Source organism: Nerophis ophidion, linkage group LG04, assembly GCF_033978795.1.
Source record: "Nerophis ophidion isolate RoL-2023_Sa linkage group LG04, RoL_Noph_v1.0, whole genome shotgun sequence".
NCBI lineage: Eukaryota > Metazoa > Chordata > Actinopteri > Syngnathiformes > Syngnathidae > Nerophis > Nerophis ophidion.
In genome coordinates, this window is record NC_084614.1 from 6316106 (window position 1) to 6336238 (window position 20133).

The following is a 20133-nucleotide window of genomic DNA, read 5'->3' on the forward strand; positions in this document are numbered from 1 at the left end:
GCTAACAAGGACGTGTGCACCATGTTTGCTACCAAGGACATGTGCACCATGTTTGCTACAAAGGACATGTGCGCCATGTTTGCTACCAAGGACATGTGCACCATGTTTGCTACCAAGGACATGTGCGCCATGTTTGCTACCAAGGACATGTGCACCATGTTTACTACCAAGGACATGTGCGCCATGTTTGCTAACAAGGACATGTGCACCGTGTTTGCTACCAAGGACATGTGCACCATGTTTGCTACCAAGGACATGTGCACCATGTTGGCTACCAAGGACATGTGCACCATGTTTGCTACCAAGGACATGTGCACCATGTTTGCTACCAAGGACATGTGCACCATGTTTGCTACCAAGGAAATGTGCACCATGTTTGCTACCAAGGACATGTGCACCGTGTTTGCTACCAAGGACATGTGCACCATGTTTGCTACCAAGGACATGTGCACCATGTTTGTTACCAAGGACATGTGTACCATGTTTGCTACCAAGGACATGTGTGCCATGTTTGCTACCAAGGACATGTGCACCGTGTTTGCTACCAAGGACATGTGCACCATGTTTGCTACCAAGGACATGTGCACCATGTTTGTTACCAAGGACATGTGCACCATGTTTGCTCCCAAGGACATGTGCACCATGTTTGCTACCAAGGACATGTGCACCATGTTTGCTACCAAGGACATGTGCACCATGTTTGCTACCAAGGACATGTGCACCGTGTTTGCTACCAAGGACATGTGCACCATGTTTGCTACCAAGGACATGTGCACCATGTTTGCTACCAAGGACATGTGCACCATGTTTGCTACCAAGGACATGTGCACCATGTTTGCTAACAAGGACATGTGCATCATGTTTGCTACCAAGGACATGTGCACCATGTTTGCTACCAAGGACATGTGCACCATGTTTGCTACCAAGGACATGTGCACCATGTTGGCTACCAAGGACATGTGCATCATGTTTGCTAACAAGGACGTGTGCACCATGTTTGCTACCAAGGACATGTGCACCATGTTTGCTACAAAGGACATGTGCGCCATGTTTGCTACCAAGGACATGTGCACCATGTTTGCTACCAAGGACATGTGCATCATGTTTGCTAACAAGGACGTGTGCACCATGTTTGCTACCAAGGACATGTGCACCATGTTTGCTACAAAGGACATGTGCGCCATGTTTGCTACCAAGGACATGTGCACCATGTTTGCTACCAAGGACATGTGCGCCATGTTTGCTAACAAGGACATGTGCATCATGTTTGCTAACAAGGACATGTGCGCCATGTTTGCTACCAAGGACATGTGCACCATGTTTACTACCAAGGACATGTGCGCCATGTTTGCTAACAAGGACATGTGCACCGTGTTTGCTACCAAGGACATGTGCACCATGTTTGCTACCAAGGACATGTGCGCCATGTTTGCTAACAAGGACATGTGCACCGTGTTTGCTACCAAGGACATGTGCACCATGTTGGCTACCAAGGACATGTGCACCATGTTTGCTACCAAGGACATGTGCACCATGTTTGCTACCAAGGACATGTGCACCATGTTTGCTACCAAGGAAATGTGCACCATGTTTGCTACCAAGGACATGTGCACCGTGTTTGCTAACAAGGACATGTGCATCATGTTTGCTAACAAGGACATGTGCGCCATGTTTGCTACCAAGGACATGTGCACCATGTTTACTACCAAGGACATGTGCACCATGTTTGCTACAAAGGACATGTGCGCCATGTTTGCTACCAAGGACATGTGCACCATGTTTGCTACCAAGGACATGTGCGCCATGTTTGCTAACAAGGACATGTGCATCATGTTTGCTAACAAGGACATGTGCGCCATGTTTGCTACCAAGGACATGTGCACCATGTTTACTACCAAGGACATGTGCGCCATGTTTGCTAACAAGGACATGTGCACCGTGTTTGCTACCAAGGACATGTGCACCATGTTTGCTACCAAGGACATGTGCACCATGTTGGCTACCAAGGACATGTGCACCATGTTTGCTACCAAGGACATGTGCACCATGTTTGCTACCAAGGACATGTGCACCATGTTTGCTACCAAGGAAATGTGCACCATGTTTGCTACCAAGGACATGTGCACCGTGTTTGCTACCAAGGACATGTGCACCATGTTTGCTACCAAGGACATGTGCACCATGTTTGTTACCAAGGACATGTGTACCATGTTTGCTACCAAGGACATGTGCGCCATGTTTGCTACCAAGGACATGTGCACCGTGTTTGCTACCAAGGACATGTGCACCATGTTTGCTACCAAGGACATGTGCACCATGTTTGTTACCAAGGACATGTGCACCATGTTTGCTCCCAAGGACATGTGCACCATGTTTGCTACCAAGGACATGTGCACCATGTTTGCTACCAAGGACATGTGCACCATGTTTGCTACCAAGGACATGTGCACCGTGTTTGCTACCAAGGACATGTGCACCATGTTTGCTACCAAGGACATGTGCACCATGTTTGCTACCAAGGACATGTGCACCATGTTTGCTACCAAGGACATGTGCACCATGTTTGCTAACAAGGACATGTGCATCATGTTTGCTACCAAGGACATGTGCACCATGTTTGCTACCAAGGACATGTGCACCATGTTTGCTACCAAGGACATGTGCACCATGTTGGCTACCAAGGACATGTGCATCATGTTTGCTAACAAGGACGTGTGCACCATGTTTGCTACCAAGGACATGTGCACCATGTTTGCTAAAAAGGACATGTGCGCCATGTTTGCTACCAAGGACATGTGCACCATGTTTGCTACCAAGGACATGTGCGCCATGTTTGCTAACAAGGACATGTGCATCATGTTTGCTAACAAGGACATGTGCGCCATGTTTGCTACCAAGGACATGTGCACCATGTTTACTACCAAGGACATGTGCGCCATGTTTGCTAACAAGGACATGTGCACCGTGTTTGCTACCAAGGACATGTGCACCATGTTTGCTACCAAGGACATGTGCACCATGTTGGCTACCAAGGACATGTGCACCATGTTTGCTACCAAGGACATGTGCACCATGTTTGCTACCAAGGACATGTGCACCATGTTTGCTACCAAGGAAATGTGCACCATGTTTGCTACCAAGGACATGTGCACCGTGTTTGCTACCAAGGACATGTGCACCATGTTTGCTACCAAGGACATGTGCACCATGTTTGTTACCAAGGACATGTGTACCATGTTTGCTACCAAGGACATGTGTGCCATGTTTGCTACCAAGGACATGTGCACCGTGTTTGCTACCAAGGACATGTGCACCATGTTTGCTACCAAGGACATGTGCACCATGTTTGTTACCAAGGACATGTGCACCATGTTTGCTCCCAAGGACATGTGCACCATGTTTGCTACCAAGGACATGTGCACCATGTTTGCTACCAAGGACATGTGCACCATGTTGGCTACCAAGGACATGTGCACCATGTTTGCTACCAAGGACATGTGCACCATGTTTGCTACCAAGGACATGTGCACCATGTTTGCTACCAAGGAAATGTGCACCATGTTTGCTACCAAGGACATGTGCACCGTGTTTGCTACCAAGGACATGTGCACCATGTTTGCTACCAAGGACATGTGCACCATGTTTGTTACCAAGGACATGTGTACCATGTTTGCTACCAAGGACATGTGTGCCATGTTTGCTACCAAGGACATGTGCACCGTGTTTGCTACCAAGGACATGTGCACCATGTTTGCTACCAAGGACATGTGCACCATGTTTGTTACCAAGGACATGTGCACCATGTTTGCTCCCAAGGACATGTGCACCATGTTTGCTACCAAGGACATGTGCACCATGTTTGCTACCAAGGACATGTGCACCGTGTTTGCTACCAAGGACATGTGCACCGTGTTTGCTACCAAGGACATGTGCACCATGTTTGCTACCAAGGACATGTGCACCATGTTTGCTACCAAGGACATGTGCACCATGTTTGCTACCAAGGACATGTGCACCATGTTTGCTAACAAGGACATGTGCATCATGTTTGCTAACAAGGACATGTGCACCATGTTTGTTACCAAGGACATGTGCACCATGTTTGCTACAAAGGAAATGTGCACCATGTTTGCTACCAAGGACATGTGCACCATGTTTGCTACCAAGGACATGTGCACCCTGTTTGCTGCAAAGGACATATGCACCATGTTTGCTACCAAGGACATGTGCACCGTGTTTGCTACCAAGGACACGTGCACCATGTTTGCTACCAAGGACATGTGCACCATGTTTGCTACCAAGGACATGTGCACCATGTTTGCTACCAAGGACATGTGCACCAGGATCAATATCAAGTGTGACTCACTTGTCTTTTTGGTCCACCTAGCTGGGGACAGTTTTTCCGGTCCATTTGGGTAAGCACTCATTTTAAGTCCAAATAGCTGGTCTCCAAATTCCACATTTGCAACCTCATTCTGTCATTTTCCGTCTCACTCCTCCTTTCTGCTCACTTCCAGAAGCAGCGGTTCATCCTCGGTATGTTCAGCTTCAAAAAAGATGAGGTTGTGAATCCTCATTTCTCCAAAAACAGTCGTTGTTGTCCGTTACAAAGTCTGCCATGAACACAACACACATGCATGATTGGTTCCAAAAATAAGAACACACATTTGTTGGCAGGAATCAGACATGCGTTGCTATAGAAACAGAAATAAATGCGCTGAGGAAAGATATTCCGGTTATGCATTAAATCAGTGGTCCCCAACCTTTTTGTATCCGGAAATTATTAAAATTTATTAAAATGTTTATTTTTTATTTATTTACTTCCTGCTCCGGTGATGTCATCCATGGCATCGCTCTCACATCAATTCCTTTCAAACATTTATTTCACACTTTTTAAAAACAAAGTGCTGCACAGCAACCAAAAATAAATCCACCCTTAAGCGGACAGGGATCACTGCAGCGACTTTAAAACTGGTTTAACGTGCGCCCGCCCGCCCTCTTCAGTTTTCTAACATTTATAGATTTATGATTGTAGCTGAGATAGGCACCAGCGCTCCCCACGACCTCAAAGGGTATAAGCGGTAGGAAATGGATGGATGATAATCTTTTTGGGGAAAACCAGGGAGCGTTGCAGTAGTTTCAAGGACAGGAAATAAACTCCCGCCACCAGCGCTTCTTGTCCCGGTGAAGACGCGCCAGGGGAAACTGTCACCGCCCCTTCCTGCGCCGACAATATCTGCAACTCTGAACCCTGACCTGGGATGAACTTCACCCTGCAACAACCTACCAGGCCATTGGCGGTGCATGCTTCCGGCGCAGAGGTAGATGTTTGTACTCTGCCTCATTTAATTCTTGTGTGATGTCATTTCCTGTCGCTGTCTTCCCTCACCTGTCTGATTGCCAATCAGGCCACACCTGTTGCCGTTGTGTCCCTTAGCTGGGGCTGGATGCTTTAACTGGATTGTTAGACTTCCTGAACAGGTGTTGCACCTTGTGCACTCCCGAGCCGCACTAGCTGATACAGACTCTTCGCCTGCGTCCCGGCGGTTGCCTCTGCACGTCGGGGTCACGTTGTGGCTGATGCTTCCCGTTCTTTACAGTTGTCGGAGTGTAAATGTCCACACATTGTAGATACTTGGCGGTCTGGCTCACTTTCTAATGTTTCATCCCAAATGTAAATATTACTGGATGACATTTTACAAAATGAGAAAATAATCATTCTCATCTAATGTTTGACTAAATGGAAATGATTATTCAAGGTGTGACTAGCACGCGTTTGGGGCTATTTCATGTTGTGTAGGCGGGGCTTGAGTCACGTGCTTACAGTAAGGAGACGTTCAGGGTGACTGGGACTTTAAACACTCGCATGTGCAAACTTACGGGCGGACGACTATCACAACTCTTTTCGAACAGTAATAAAGGAGCGAGTGTTGAGCACAAATTCCAAGAAGATAATACAATCCAGTTTTGTTTGCACCCAAAATGGCGACACTAAGTTGGGATGTCTCACTCATTTTCTCCCTCAGGAGAACCAAAACAAATCCCAGATGACTCATAAAACTGAAAAATGACGTAAAATTGTTTACAAGGCGGCATACTTGAAGCGGTGCATCATGGGAGACAACGGATGTTTACTTGAAGCGGTGCATCATGGGAGGCACCGAAAGTTGTTGTGGTCTGAAGGAGGCATATGAACAAGGTTTACCAAAAAAAGAGAATTTATTAATAAAACCAACAAAAAGAAAGTGTTGTGACCAGAAAGAATATGTAGAAAACAAAACACTTACAGGAAGTGTGGAGCTGCCGGCGTCCACGCAGTACGAGTGTTCTTCGCGCCCAAAAGGATTGTCTATGGTCATGTTGCGTTTGGACCAGGTGTTCCTCTTGCTGGGAATTTAATCTGCTGGTCACCCCCAATTTATTTTGATGACACATAAGCTGATTTTAAATGAATCCCAGACAGAGTAGCTATTCTGACATTTTATTCCAAAGCTTTGGGAGACCAATCTATGAACAACACCTTCAAATCGCATCGCCCAAGTTCATCTGACAATCCTACGGAAGCGCTGTGTTCTTCAATATGTTTGCTCGCCCCCCACCCACCGGAAAGAATACACATGTCCTACTTAGCTGGGCACAGGATGAGATAAGAAGGGAGTATTGCTACTCCTCACATTCCTAAAGCCAAGGTCGTCTACAGTGTACCATCGGTCAGGAGATAGGGAGAAGATAAACAAAGTACAAGATGGAACCCTAGCTATTTCAAATATGACTATGGAACAAAAGAAATAACTTTTAAATATGTGACCCCGAAAGGGACAAGCGGTATAAAGTGGATAGATGGATGTTATCTTGTGGATAAATGCCACCACAGGAGGGCGGTGTGATGGCAAAGAAGACGAACGGACGACAGCTATTTTGCCTTTCTTTGCGGCCTAAAATGCTGAATTTCGCTTTGACTTTATCCGAAATGTGCAATATTTTGATGCCTCTTTTTTCCCCCCAATAACAATGACTCAACTTATTTGCATTTTATTTGTCATCCGTGTTTCTTCCAACCTTCAAAATGCACAGAATAAAAAAAATATATATTTATACACACACCTAAAAGTAAAAACTTTTGAACAGGCATGTTGTCACGTGGTGACATGGCTGCTTTTTAGGAGCAGAGGAGCATGTTGGGCAGCGCACACACACAGAGTACTCACAAGCAGACACAGCGTGTAGACAGAAAAGGGAGAATGGACTCATTTTGCTGTAAAAAGTCAAGATAAAGGTAAATAAATAATGTTGACTATTTGATTTGTTGGAGCACCTTTAATATTCGACCAAGGGGCTACAATAACTAATTCGTCCATTTGATTAAAAAAAAGCTTCACTTGATATCCCGTTGCTTCCATTAGCCGTTTAAAAGTTGAACTGATAACTCATAAAAAGGCCGGATTTTGAAAGACGCAGACATTAGTTTCTGTATGGAGAGTGAACATGAGAGCGGTGGCGTGTGAATGCCACGATCCTTGGGGTGGCAAACGGTAGATAATGACTTTTTTATAAATGATTCTTGTTTTTCAAAACACTCAAGTAAAACCTGCACTTTCAATGGTGGTTTGAAGTGAGAGAGAATCCATCCATCCATCCATCCACCATCTTCCGCTTATCCGAGGTCGGGTCGCGGGGGCAACAGCCTAAGCAGGGAAACCCAGACTTCCCTCTCCCCAGCCACTTCGTCCAGCTCTTCCCGGGGGATCCCGAGGCGTTCCCAGGCCAGCCGGGAGACATAGTCTTCCCAACGTGTCCTGGGTCTTCCCCGTGGCCTCCTACCGGTTGGACGTGCCCTAAACACCTCCCTAGGGAGGCGTTCGGGTGGCATCCTGACCAGATGCCTGAACCACCTCATCTGGCTCCTCTCCATGTGGAGGAGCAGCGGCTTTACTTTGAGTTCCTCCCGGATGGCAGAGCTTCTCACCCTATCTCTAAGGGAGAGACCTGGAAACTCATTTCGGCCGCTTGTACCCGTGATCTTATCCTTTCGGTCATGACCCAAAGCTCATGACCATAGGTGAGGATGGGAACGTAGATCGACCGGTAAATTGAGAGAATGAAGGTTACTATTTTGTTGGTAGTGTATCTGATGACTCAGTTAATGGAACAAACTAATCAATGGATAGTGGATATTGAAGAATGTCTACCAATACGATCATAAAGGTTCTGCCTAGGATGGGTGTGTATGTACAGAGGGCGACAAAAACAACTTTAGATGGGACGATAATTGGAGGTTGTGGAAGGTTGATGTTTGGGTTGGAAGAACAAGAAGAATGTCCGGAACATTGGGACGCCTGGAAGCACAATCTGGGTCAACACGTTGTTGCTGCATGTTGACAGAGTCCTAAATGCCGACCCCCACATGCCCTGAAGTGGAACCATAGCGCTCATTAACTGGCATTGTAAAACTATCACTTAGGAGGAAGTCAACAACATCAAGGATGCTGTGCAGTCAAAATATCCCGTGCAAGGACGTCGCCCCCTGCTGAGACGCAACCACAGGGTAAACAAAATCAAGTGGTGTGTTTTTCCACGTTGTTTGTTAGCGACTGGGCTCTGTACGGACTGCCCACATCCCTGGGCTGCTTGGCACGTACTCCTCCCACCCTGTGACCGTATAAATATCCCTCTCTCAGCAGGGCTGGGATACAGACCGCACTGACCTGGAAGGTAGAACAATCCTTTTCAGGGCTAGAAACTGTTAAAAAAAACTTGCAGAATGTGGCTCCAAGCTGCTCTTCTGGGTCTGTCGTTCCTCACGTTGGCCAGTCAACTCCAGGCTGAAGACCAGGCATCCCTGCGTCGCGCTAAGGATGCGGCGGGACGATGCCAGTACACCTTCACCGTCACCAGCCCCGAGGAGTCAGGCTGCAGCGGGAGAGCCGAGACGGAAGGAGTTGTGTCACGGCTCACCTTGCTGGAGGCTCTGGTCAGCCGGCTGATGGCGAGGAGAGAGACGGGAGCTGACGTTGAGGTGGGTTTCCAGGAAGATTTTTCCCAGCTGACAGGGGAAAGAAACCAGCTGCGCCAAGACAAGGACCGTCTGAAGAGACAGGTCCAGGACCTCCAGGCCAGGGTGAGAGAGCTCAGTCAGGAGACAGACGGCCTCAGGCAGAGCTGCAAGGAGACAAACACCTCAGCGGACCTGCGCAGTCACCAAAGACTTTCTGGCGGTAGGTGCAAAATGAAAACTAGCAGAAATATGTTTAACTGGTGGTGGTCTTCCACTATGACGTCTCAGGTTGCAGTCCTGGCCTCGGGTTGTGTAACGGCATTGGAATGTTCCCTTTATGACTTTGTCACTCAGGCTTGTTTACGTGCCTCATTTTCAGGAAAGCCACGACAGTATAAGACGGAACCTGCTGGGAACATAAAGAACGTTACCAGTGATTCTGTGTAGTCCGTTCATCCATAACCAAGTACTGCTAAAGTCCCTCAAGGCTCAATCTTTAGTACCCCCTTAAAGTTTGGACACACTGAAACGAGAAGCCCTCCATAAGAGTCTTGAGGGCTTTCATGGGACTCAGGGGTACCTTGACCAGGAACACAAATGCACATGCTGTACAGATTTGAAGGTTGTGGTAGGAACTGGTTTTATGTCCCTCAAGGTCCAGTCTACACTCATGCATCCCATAGGACGAGTTAGCAGAGTCTGAGTTCCAAGCTTAGTTTGTGAAGTCCACAAAAGAACATTGTACCACAGAAACGTTGCATTTTCTCACAATGTCATCCTCATTTCCAGACCGTGGGCAGGGTTTTATTAATAGTGCCTACCAGGAGATGAAGGCTGATGTCACAGAGGTCCCAGCATCCCACCTCCGTCCTGGTGGGAATGTCTTGGGTAAGTTGACGCACTCGGATACTTCAAACCCAAAGTACCACATTGCATAACTGTGCCTTCCTTCAGGTTGTGGTGAGGTGATGTCGGTGGGAGATCCTGTGTTGCATAGGAAGGCCGACGGTATCACAGGGAAGTACGGAGTGTGGCTCCAGGATCCTGAGCCCCAAGGCACGCAGTACACCAACAAGACGGTGTGGCGTATCGACACGGTGGGCAAAGACGTCCGTCAGCTGTTTGCGTATGAAGACATGGACCAGTTTTCTCGTGGTTTCCCCATGAAAATGTTTGTCCTGCCGGAACCGGTAGAGAGCACGGGTGCAACCATGTACCGCGGCTCGCTCTACTACCAGCGCAAACGCAGCCGTACTCTCATCCGCTACGACGTGGCCTCCGAGAGCCTGGCATCACGCCGGGACCTACCTCACGCAGGCTTCCACGGCCAGTACCCCTACTCCTGGGGGGGCTACACGGACATCGACCTGGCGGTGGACGAGCGGGCTCTGTGGGCCATCTACAGCACCAGCAAAGCCAAAGGCAGCATTGTGCTCTCCCAGCTGGACCCTGAGAGCCTGGAGGTGAAGAAGAGCTGGGAGACCAACATCAGGAAGAACACGGCGGCCAACGCCTTCATGGCTTGCGGTCGTCTGTACACGGTGGCCAGCTACAGCGCCGCCAACACCACCCTCAACCAGGTCTACGACACTGCCACCGGGGCCAGCCGGGCCATCTCAGTCCCGTTGAAGAACCGGTACGGTTACAACAGCATGGTGGACTACAACCACCAGCAGAGGAAGCTGTTTGCCTGGGACAACTTCCACATGGTCACCTACCACCTGCGACTGAGCAACTGAACACCAAGGTCATCTGGATTTCAAAATAAAAGCAGCGGTTAAGATGCAGGTCCTTCTAACGCCTGGCATTGGCTCGCTCTCTCTGTTGCCATGACGACGCACCGCCCCCATGGTTATTGTGCAGAACTGGAGTCTATTATTTTTTCCTAATAGCGCTCGCTGTAAATAGACTGTACTTGTTTGGCAGACACTAGCAGTCCTAATAAACCTGCTGCCGTCCTTATTTACCTTTCACACTTCTGCACACACACACACACACACACACACACACACACACACACACACACACACACACACACACACACACACACACACACACACACACACACACACACACACACACACACACACACACACAGCAGCAATGAAAAACAACGCTCATTAGAAAAAGTACACAAAACATGTTTTTTTTGTAGCCCTAACCAAGATGTTGTTTGTTCCGCCATTTTAGTTGGGATTATTTGCTATATAAATTGAAGCTTTTAAGGCTTTAAAAGTCACTACTTACTAAAAATAGACATGTGAATAAACTTGAACGTGGTTAGACGGCTCCCTCTAGTGGCCGTGATCCTGAACAGCAACGCCATTTTAAAGGCCACAGTTCTGTAATTGAGTTGCTGGCAGGGTCCTAATGGCAAGCTAGCACAATAGATGTGGGACTAGACCCAGCAGGACTAGACCCGGCAGGACCAACCAAGACGGGCACCTGGAAGGGATGGACAGGGGGACCCAGGAGCTCCACACACGTGAATTATATTTATATAGCGCTTTACTCTAGTGACTCAAAGCGCTTTACATGGTGATACCCGATATCTAAGTTACATTGAAACCAGTGTGGGTGGCACCGGGAGCAGGTGGGTAAAGTGTCTTGCCCAAGGACACAACGGCAGTGACTAGGATGGCGGAAGCGGGAATCGAACCTGCAACCCTCAAGTTGCTGGCACGGCCACTCTACCAACCAAACTATACCGCCCCTTAGTAGCCTTAGGCGCACACCCCCTGCCTGACAAGCAGGCCCAGAACGTAACCCCCATACTTGCCAACCTTGAGACCTCCGATTTCGGGAGGTGGGGGGTGGTTGGGGCTGTGGTTAAGAGGGGAGTATATTCACAGCTAGAATTTACCAAGTCAAGTATTTCATTCATTTATCTGTATACTCTAGCCTTTAAATAGACCTCCTTTTTAGACCAGTTGATCTGCCGCTTCTTTTCTTTCTACTATGCCCCCCCCTTCCTTGTGGAGGGGGTCCGGTCCGATGACCATGGATGAAGTACTGGCTGTCCAGAACCGAGACCCAGGATGGACCGCTCGCCTGTGTATCGGTTGGGGACATCTCTACGCTGCTGATCCGCCTCCGCTTGAGATGGTTTCCTGTGGACGGGACTCTCGCTGCTGTCTTGGATCCGCTTTGAACTGAACTCTCGCGGCTGTGTTGGAGCCACTATGGATTGAACTTTCACAGTATCATGTTAGACCCGCTCCACATCCATTGCTTTCGGTCCCCTAGGGGGGGGGTTGCCCACATCTGAGGTCCTCTCCAAGGTTTTTCATAGTCAGCATTGTCACTGGCGTCCCACTGGATGTGAGTTTTCCTTGCCCTTTTGTGGGTTCTTCCGAGGATGTTGTAGTCGTAATGATTTGTGCAGTCCTATATAAATAAACATTTATTGATTGATTGATTTACACATATACACACACATAACACTAATCCCCTCATTGTTGAGTTAAGGGTTGGATTGTCCATCCTTGTTCTATCCTTTGTCACTATTTTTCTAACCATGCTGAACACCCTCTCTGATGATGCATTGCTGTGTGGCACGCACCAAAGTGCTTTCATCAAATGCACTAGAGTCTGGAATCTTCCATCTCTCCCTAGCATGGCCCAAAACATACAGTAGATGGCAGTATTGTCCTGTTTAAGAGTGTCACAACGTTGCTGTTTACGGCAGACAAACTGCTTTACGGTAGACGAAAACGTGACTGCTGTTGTTGTGTGTTGTTTTACCGAGCTGGGAGGACGTTAATGAAACTGCCTGACAATAAACCCACATAAGAAACCATCGATCATTCTACAGTTATAACGTCATTGGGCAGACATGCTGTTTATATTGTGGGAAAGCGGACGTGAAAACAGGCTGTCCTCACTCAGGTCCGCATGGAGCTGGAGGGGGCGTGGCGGGTTAGCAAGTATGGATGTCATAAATGGTCGCCACAAAGTGAGTTGAGCATCAGTGCACAGTGCGTACAGAAGTGTTTCAAGAACAAAACACAGCAGGAGACCTACTTCATTTTCTTCTGAAATTTAATGATGTCACATGACAGGTCACATGACACGCCTCCAAGCATGAGAAGATGTTGTCTTTCTCCCAGGGACGCTCGCCCGCTAGTTGCAGCTTTGCTGTTTGCAAGATGGCAAAGAGAAGGGAGTGTTAGCGAGTGAGGAGGGAGAACTAGCAAGAACACATGCTGTATTAGGCAGGGCCATTCAACTGGGGGCCACATCTCAAGAAAACTAAGGACCTGTGGGTCCGTATGGGGGGTAGGATGTCATAGCAGGTCCGTATGGGGGGTAGGGTGTCATTGCAGGTCCGTATGGGGGGTAGGGTGTCATTGCAGGTCCGTATGGGGGGTAGGGTGTCATTGCAGGGCCGTATGGGGGGTAGGGTGTCATTGCAGGTCCGTATGGGGGGTAGGGTGTCATTGCAGGGCCGTATGGGGGGTAGGGTGTCATTCCAGGGCCGTATGGGGGATAGGGTGTCATCGCAAGGCCGTATGGGGGGTAGGGTGTCATTGCAGGTCCGTATGGGGGGTAGGGTGTCATTGCAGGGCCGTATGGGGGGTAGGGTGTCATTGCAGGTCCGTATGGGGGGTAGGGTGTCATTGCAGGGCCGTATGGGGGATAGGGTGTCATCGCAGGGCCGTATGGGGGGTAGGGTGTCATTGCAGGTCCGTATGGGGGGTAGGGTGTCATTGCAGGTCCGTATGGGGGGTAGGGTGTCATTGCAGGGCCGTATGGGGGGTAGGGTGTCATTGCAGGTCCGTATAGGGGGTAGGGTGTCATTCCAGGTCCGTATAGGGGGTAGGGTGTCATTCCAGGGCCGTATGGGGGGTAGGGTGTCATTGCAGGGCCGTATGGGGGATAGGGTGTCATTGCAGGGCCGTATGGGGGGTAGGGTGTCATTGCAGGTCCGTATGGGGGGTAGGGTGTCATTGCAGGGCCGTATGGGGGGTAGGGTGTCATTGCAGGGCCGTATGGGGGGTAGGGTGTCAATGCAGGGCCGTATGGGGGGTAGGGTGTCATTCCAGGGCCGTATGGGGGGTAGGGTGTCATTCCAGGGCCGTATGGGGGGTAGGGTGTCATTGCAGGGCCGTATGGGGGGTAGGGTGTCATTGCAGGGCCGTATGGGGGGTAGGGTGTCATTGCAGGTCCGTATGGGGGGTAGGGTGTCATTGCAGGTCCGTATGGGGGGTAGGGTGTCATTGCAGGGCCGTATGGGGGGTAGGGTGTCATTGCAGGGCCGTATGGGGGGTAGGGTGTCATTGCAGGTCCGTATGGGGGGTAGGGTGTCATTGCAGGGCCGTATGGGGGGTAGGGTGTCATTGCAGGGCCGTATGGGGGGTAGGGTGTCATTGCAGGGCCGTATGGGGGGTAGGGTGTCAATGCAGGGCCGTATGGGGGGTAGGGTGTCATTCCAGGGCCGTATGGGGGGTAGGGTGTCATTGCAGGGCCGTATGGGGGGTAGGGTGTCATTGCAGGGCCGTATGGGGGGTAGGGTGTCATTGCAGGTCCGTATGGGGGGTAGGGTGTCATTGCAGGGCCGTATGGGGGGTAGGGTGTCATTGCAGGGCCGTATGGGGGGTAGGGTGTCATTGCAGGGCCGTATGGGGGGTAGGGTGTCATTGCAGGGCCGTATGGGGGGTAGGGTGTCATTGCAGGGCCGTATGGGGGGTAGGGTGTCATTGCAGGTCCGTATGGGGGGTAGGGTGTCATTGCAGGGCCGTATGGGGGGTAGGGTGTCATTGCAGGGCCGTATGGGGGGTAGGGTGTCATTGCAGGGCCGTATGGGGGGTAGGGTGTCATTGCAGGGCCGTATGGGGGGTAGGGTGTCATTGCAGGGCCGTATGGGTGGTAGGGTGTCATTAAAGGGCTGTATGGGGGGTAGGGTGTCATTGCAGGTCCGTATGGGGGGTAGGGTGTCATTGCAGGTCCGTATGGGGGCTAAGGTGTCAATGCAGGGCCGTATGGGGGGTAGGGTGTCATTCCAGGGCCGTTGGGGCCCCCGCTTGAGTAGCCATGCTGTATACATAAAAGCAGCTCATCATGAAGGGCAAGTACTTACGGTGTAGTGGTCCCAGTAGTGGCAACCTGAACAAGAAGACCGTGGTCGTGAGTGAGATGGTACCCGGGGTGTGTACTCGGGGGGTGTACTTACACTTGCTGACACTAACTCTCCCCTGGGTGCACACAATCCGGCTGGTGTAGGATCTCCACAGACACGCAACATCCCTGCTCTCTCGCTCCTTGAGGATTATGGTCCCAGATTCTCGAATGTTGTAGTTTGCATACTGGTCCAGGTCCACCTCACAGAAGGCTTCTGCACAACACCAGGAATGGATGGCAAGGATCAATCATTTTGTTGGGTGTGCCCCCCCCCCCCCCCCCCCTCCCCCCGTCCCGGACAGCTGTGACTCTTGCCTTTGCAGGTGGGAACTTTGGACCAGGTGCCGTCCTGGTAGCACACCACCATCTCAGGACCCACCCGCTTGTAGAAAGAGTTGCAGGCGTACTTCAGGGACATGGCACGCTTTCTCACCACCTCACCGTTGGGGAGGCGTGGGACCACTCCGCAGTTGTCCACTCAAAGCCAGAAAAGAGTTGGTTTCACATCAATATTGGACAACACACACATGTTAGTCCTCAATTCTGACACACGTTAGTCCTCACTTCTTACACACGTTAGTCCTCACTTCTTACACGTTAGTCCTCACTTCTTACACGTTAGTCCTCACTTCTTACACGTTAGTCCTCACCTCACTTCTTACACGTTAGTCCTCACTTCTTACACACGTTAGTCCTCACTTCTTACACCCAAAATAACACGTTAGTCCTCACTTCTTACACACGTTAGTCCTCACTTCTTACACACGTTAGTCCTCACTTCTTACACCCAAAATAACACGTTAGTCCTCACTTCTTACACCCAAAATAACACGTTAGTCCTTACTTCTTACACCCAAAATAACACGTTAGTCCTCACTTCTTACACCCAAAATAACACGTTAGTCCTTACTTCTTACACACATTAGTCCTCACTTCTTACACCCAAAATAACACGTTAGTCCTTACTTCTTACACCCAAAATAACACGTTAGTCCTCACTTCTTACACGTTAGTCCTCACTTCTTACACCCAAAATAACACGTTAGTCCTTACTTCTTACACCCAAAATAACACGTTAGTCCTCACTTCTTACACGTTAGTCCTCACTTCTTACACGTTAGTCCTCACTTCTTACACGTTAGTCCTCACCTCACTTCTTACACGTTAGTCCTCACTTCTTACACACGTTAGTCCTCACTTCTTACACCCAAAATAACACGTTAGTCCTCACTTCTTACACACGTTAGTCCTCACTTCTTACACACGTTAGTCCTCACTTCTTACACCCAAAATAACACGTTAGTCCTCACTTCTTACACCCAAAATAACACGTTAGTCCTTACTTCTTACACCCAAAATAACACGTTAGTCCTCACTTCTTACACCCAAAATAACACGTTAGTCCTTACTTCTTACACACGTTAGTCCTCACTTCTTACACCCAAAATAACACGTTAGTCCTTACTTCTTACACCCAAAATAACACGTTAGTCCTTACTTCTTACACACGTTAGTCCTCACTTCTTACACACGTTAGTCCTCACTTCTTACACCCAAAATAACACGTTAGTCCTTACTTCTTACACACGTTAGTCCTCACTTCTTACACACGTTAGTCCTCACTTCTTACACCCAAAATAACACGTTAGTCCTTACTTCTTACACCCAAAATAACACGTTAGTCCTTACTTCTTACACACGTTAGTCCTCACTTCTTACACACGTTAGTCCTCACTTCTTACACCCAAAATAACACGTTAGTCCTCACTTCTTACACACGTTAGTCCTCACTTCTTACACACGTTAGTCCTCACTTCTTACACCCAAAATAACACGTTAGTCCTTACTTCTTACACCCAAAATAACACGTTAGTCCTCACTTCTTACACCCAAAATAACACGTTAGTCCTTACTTCTTACACACGTTAGTCCTCACTTCTTACACCCAAAATAACACGTTAGTCCTTACTTCTTACACCCAAAATAACACGTTAGTCCTTACTTCTTACACACGTTAGTCCTCACTTCTTACACACGTTAGTCCTCACTTCTTACACCCAAAATAACACGTTAGTCCTTACTTCTTACACACGTTAGTCCTCACTTCTTACACACGTTAGTCCTCACTTCTTACACCCAAAATAACACGTTAGTCCTTACTTCTTACACCCAAAATAACACGTTAGTCCTTACTTCTTACACACGTTAGTCCTCACTTCTTACACACGTTAGTCCTCACTTCTTACACCCAAAATAACACGTTAGTCCTCACTTCTTACACACGTTAGTCCTCACTTCTTACACACGTTAGTCCTCACTTCTTACACCCAAAATAACACGTTAGTCCTCACTTCTTACACCCAAAATAACACGTTAGTCCTCACTTCTTACACACGTTAGTCCTCACTTCTTACACCCAAAATAACACGTTAGTCCTTACTTCTTACACACGTTAGTCCTCACTTCTTACACCCAAAATAACACGTTAGTCCTTACTTCTTACACCCAAAATAACACGTTAGTCCTTACTTCTTACACACGTTAGTCCTCACTTCTTACACACGTTAGTCCTCACTTCTTACACCCAAAATAACACGTTAGTCCTTACTTCTTACACACGTTAGTCCTCACTTCTTACACACGTTAGTCCTCACTTCTTACACCCAAAATAACACGTTAGTCCTTACTTCTTACACCCAAAATAACACGTTAGTCCTTACTTCTTACACACGTTAGTCCTCACTTCTTACACACGTTAGTCCTCACTTCTTACACCCAAAATAACACGTTAGTCCTCACTTCTTACACACGTTAGTCCTCACTTCTTACACACGTTAGTCCTCACTTCTTACACCCAAAATAACACGTTAGTCCTTACTTCTTACACCCAAAATAACACGTTAGTCCTCACTTCTTACACCCAAAATAACACGTTAGTCCTTACTTCTTACACACGTTAGTCCTCACTTCTTACACCCAAAATAACACGTTAGTCCTTACTTCTTACACCCAAAATAACACGTTAGTCCTTACTTCTTACACACGTTAGTCCTCACTTCTTACACACGTTAGTCCTCACTTCTTACACCCAAAATAACACGTTAGTCCTTACTTCTTACACACGTTAGTCCTCACTTCTTACACACGTTAGTCCTCACTTCTTACACCCAAAATAACACGTTAGTCCTTACTTCTTACACCCAAAATAACACGTTAGTCCTTACTTCTTACACACGTTAGTCCTCACTTCTTACACACGTTAGTCCTCACTTCTTACACCCAAAATAACACGTTAGTCCTCACTTCTTACACCCAAAATAACACGTTAGTCCTTACTTCTTACACACGTTAGTCCTCACTTCTTACACCCAAAATAACACGTTAGTCCTTACTTCTTACACACGTTAGTCCTTACTTCTTACACCCAAAATAACACGTTAGTCCTTACTTCTTACACACGTTAGTCCTCACTTCTTACACACGTTAGTCCTCACTTCTTACACCCAAAATAACACGTTAGTCCTTACTTCTTACACCCAAAATAACACGTTAGTCCTTACTTCTTACACACGTTAGTCCTCACTTCTTACACCCAAAATAACACGTTAGTCCTCACTTCTTACACCCAAAATAACACGTTAGTCCTCACTTCTTACACACGTTAGTCCTCACTTCTTACACCCAAAATAACACGTTAGTCCTCACTTCTTACACCCAAAATAACACGTTAGTCCTCACTTCTTACACCCAAAATAGCACGTTAGTCCTCAATTATTACACCCTAAATAACACGTTAGTCCTCACTTCTTACACCCAAAATAACACCTTAGTCCTCACTTCTTACACCCTAAATAACAGGTTAGTCCTCACTTCTTACACCCAAAATAACACGTTAGTCCTCAATTCTTACACCCTAAATAACACGTTAGTCCTCACTTCTTACACCCAAAATAACACCTTAGTCCTCACTTCTTACACCCTAAATAACAGGTTAGTCCTCACTTCTTACACCCAAAATAACACGTTAGTCCTCACTTCTTACATCCTAAATAACACGTTAGTCCTCACTTCTTACACCCTAAATAACACGTTAGTCCTCACTTCTTACACCCTAAATAACACGTTAGTCCTCACTTCTTACACCCAAAATAACACGTTAGTCCTCAATTCTTACACCCTAAATAACACGTTAGTCCTCAATTCTTACACCCTAAATAACACGTTAGTCCTCACTTCTTACACCCTAAATAACACGTTAGTCCTCACTTCTTACACCCTAAATAACACGTTAGTCCTCACTTCTTACACCCAAAATAACACGTTATTCCACACTTCTTACACACGTTAGTCCTCACTTCTTACACCCAAAATAACACGTTAGTCCTCACTTCTTACACCCTAAATAACAGGTTAGTCCTCACTTCTTACACCCTAAATAACACGTTAGTCCTCACTTCTTACACCCTAAATAACACGTTAGTCCTCACTTCTTACACCCTAAATAACACGTTATTCCACACTTCTTACACACGTTAGTCCTCACTTCTTACACCCAAAATAACACGTTAGTCCTTACTTCTTACACACGTTAGTCCTCACTTCTTACACACGTTAGTCCTCACTTCTTACACCCAAAATAACACGTTAGTCCTTACTTCTTACACACGTTAGTCCTCACTTCTTACACCCAAAATAACACGTTAGTCCTCACTTCTTACACCCAAAATAACACGTTAGTCCTCACTTCTTACACACGTTAGTCCTCACTTCTTACACCCAAAATAACACGTTAGTCCTCACTTCTTACACCCAAAATAACACGTTAGTCCTCACTTCTTACACACGTTAGTCCTCACTTCTTACACCCAAAATAACACGTTAGTCCTCACTTCTTACACCCAAAATAGCACGTTAGTCCTCAATTATTACACCCTAAATAACACGTTAGTCCTCACTTCTTACACCCAAAATAACACCTTAGTCCTCACTTCTTACACCCTAAATAACAGGTTAGTCCT

The 20133-nt window shown here is 47.6% G+C and overlaps 2 protein-coding genes across 2 annotated transcripts in view; one reads left to right on the top strand and one right to left on the bottom strand.

The window, feature by feature from the left end:
• Positions 1-7937: 7937 nt before the first annotated feature.
• On the top strand, positions 7938-10957 carry LOC133550800 (myocilin-like). Its single transcript, XM_061896846.1, has 3 exons — positions 7938-9215; positions 9785-9883; positions 9950-10957. The coding sequence occupies exons 1-3, from the start codon at positions 8762-8764 to the stop codon at positions 10732-10734; spliced, it is 1338 nt and encodes a 445-aa protein (XP_061752830.1). The 5' UTR covers positions 7938-8761; the 3' UTR covers positions 10735-10957.
• Positions 10958-13018: 2061 nt separating this feature from the next.
• The window catches only part of LOC133550801 (complement factor H-like), a 37922-nt gene continuing 30807 nt past the window's right edge, over positions 13019-20133 (bottom strand). Inside the window, exons 8-11 of the mRNA XM_061896847.1 lie at positions 15431-15592; positions 15168-15329; positions 15075-15100; positions 13019-13132 (exon numbers count right to left, since the gene is read on the bottom strand). Of these exons, the coding sequence (XP_061752831.1) occupies positions 13118-13132; positions 15075-15100; positions 15168-15329; positions 15431-15592 (365 nt within the window). The 3' untranslated portion in view covers positions 13019-13117. The remainder of the gene's footprint in view (positions 13133-15074; positions 15101-15167; positions 15330-15430; positions 15593-20133) is intronic.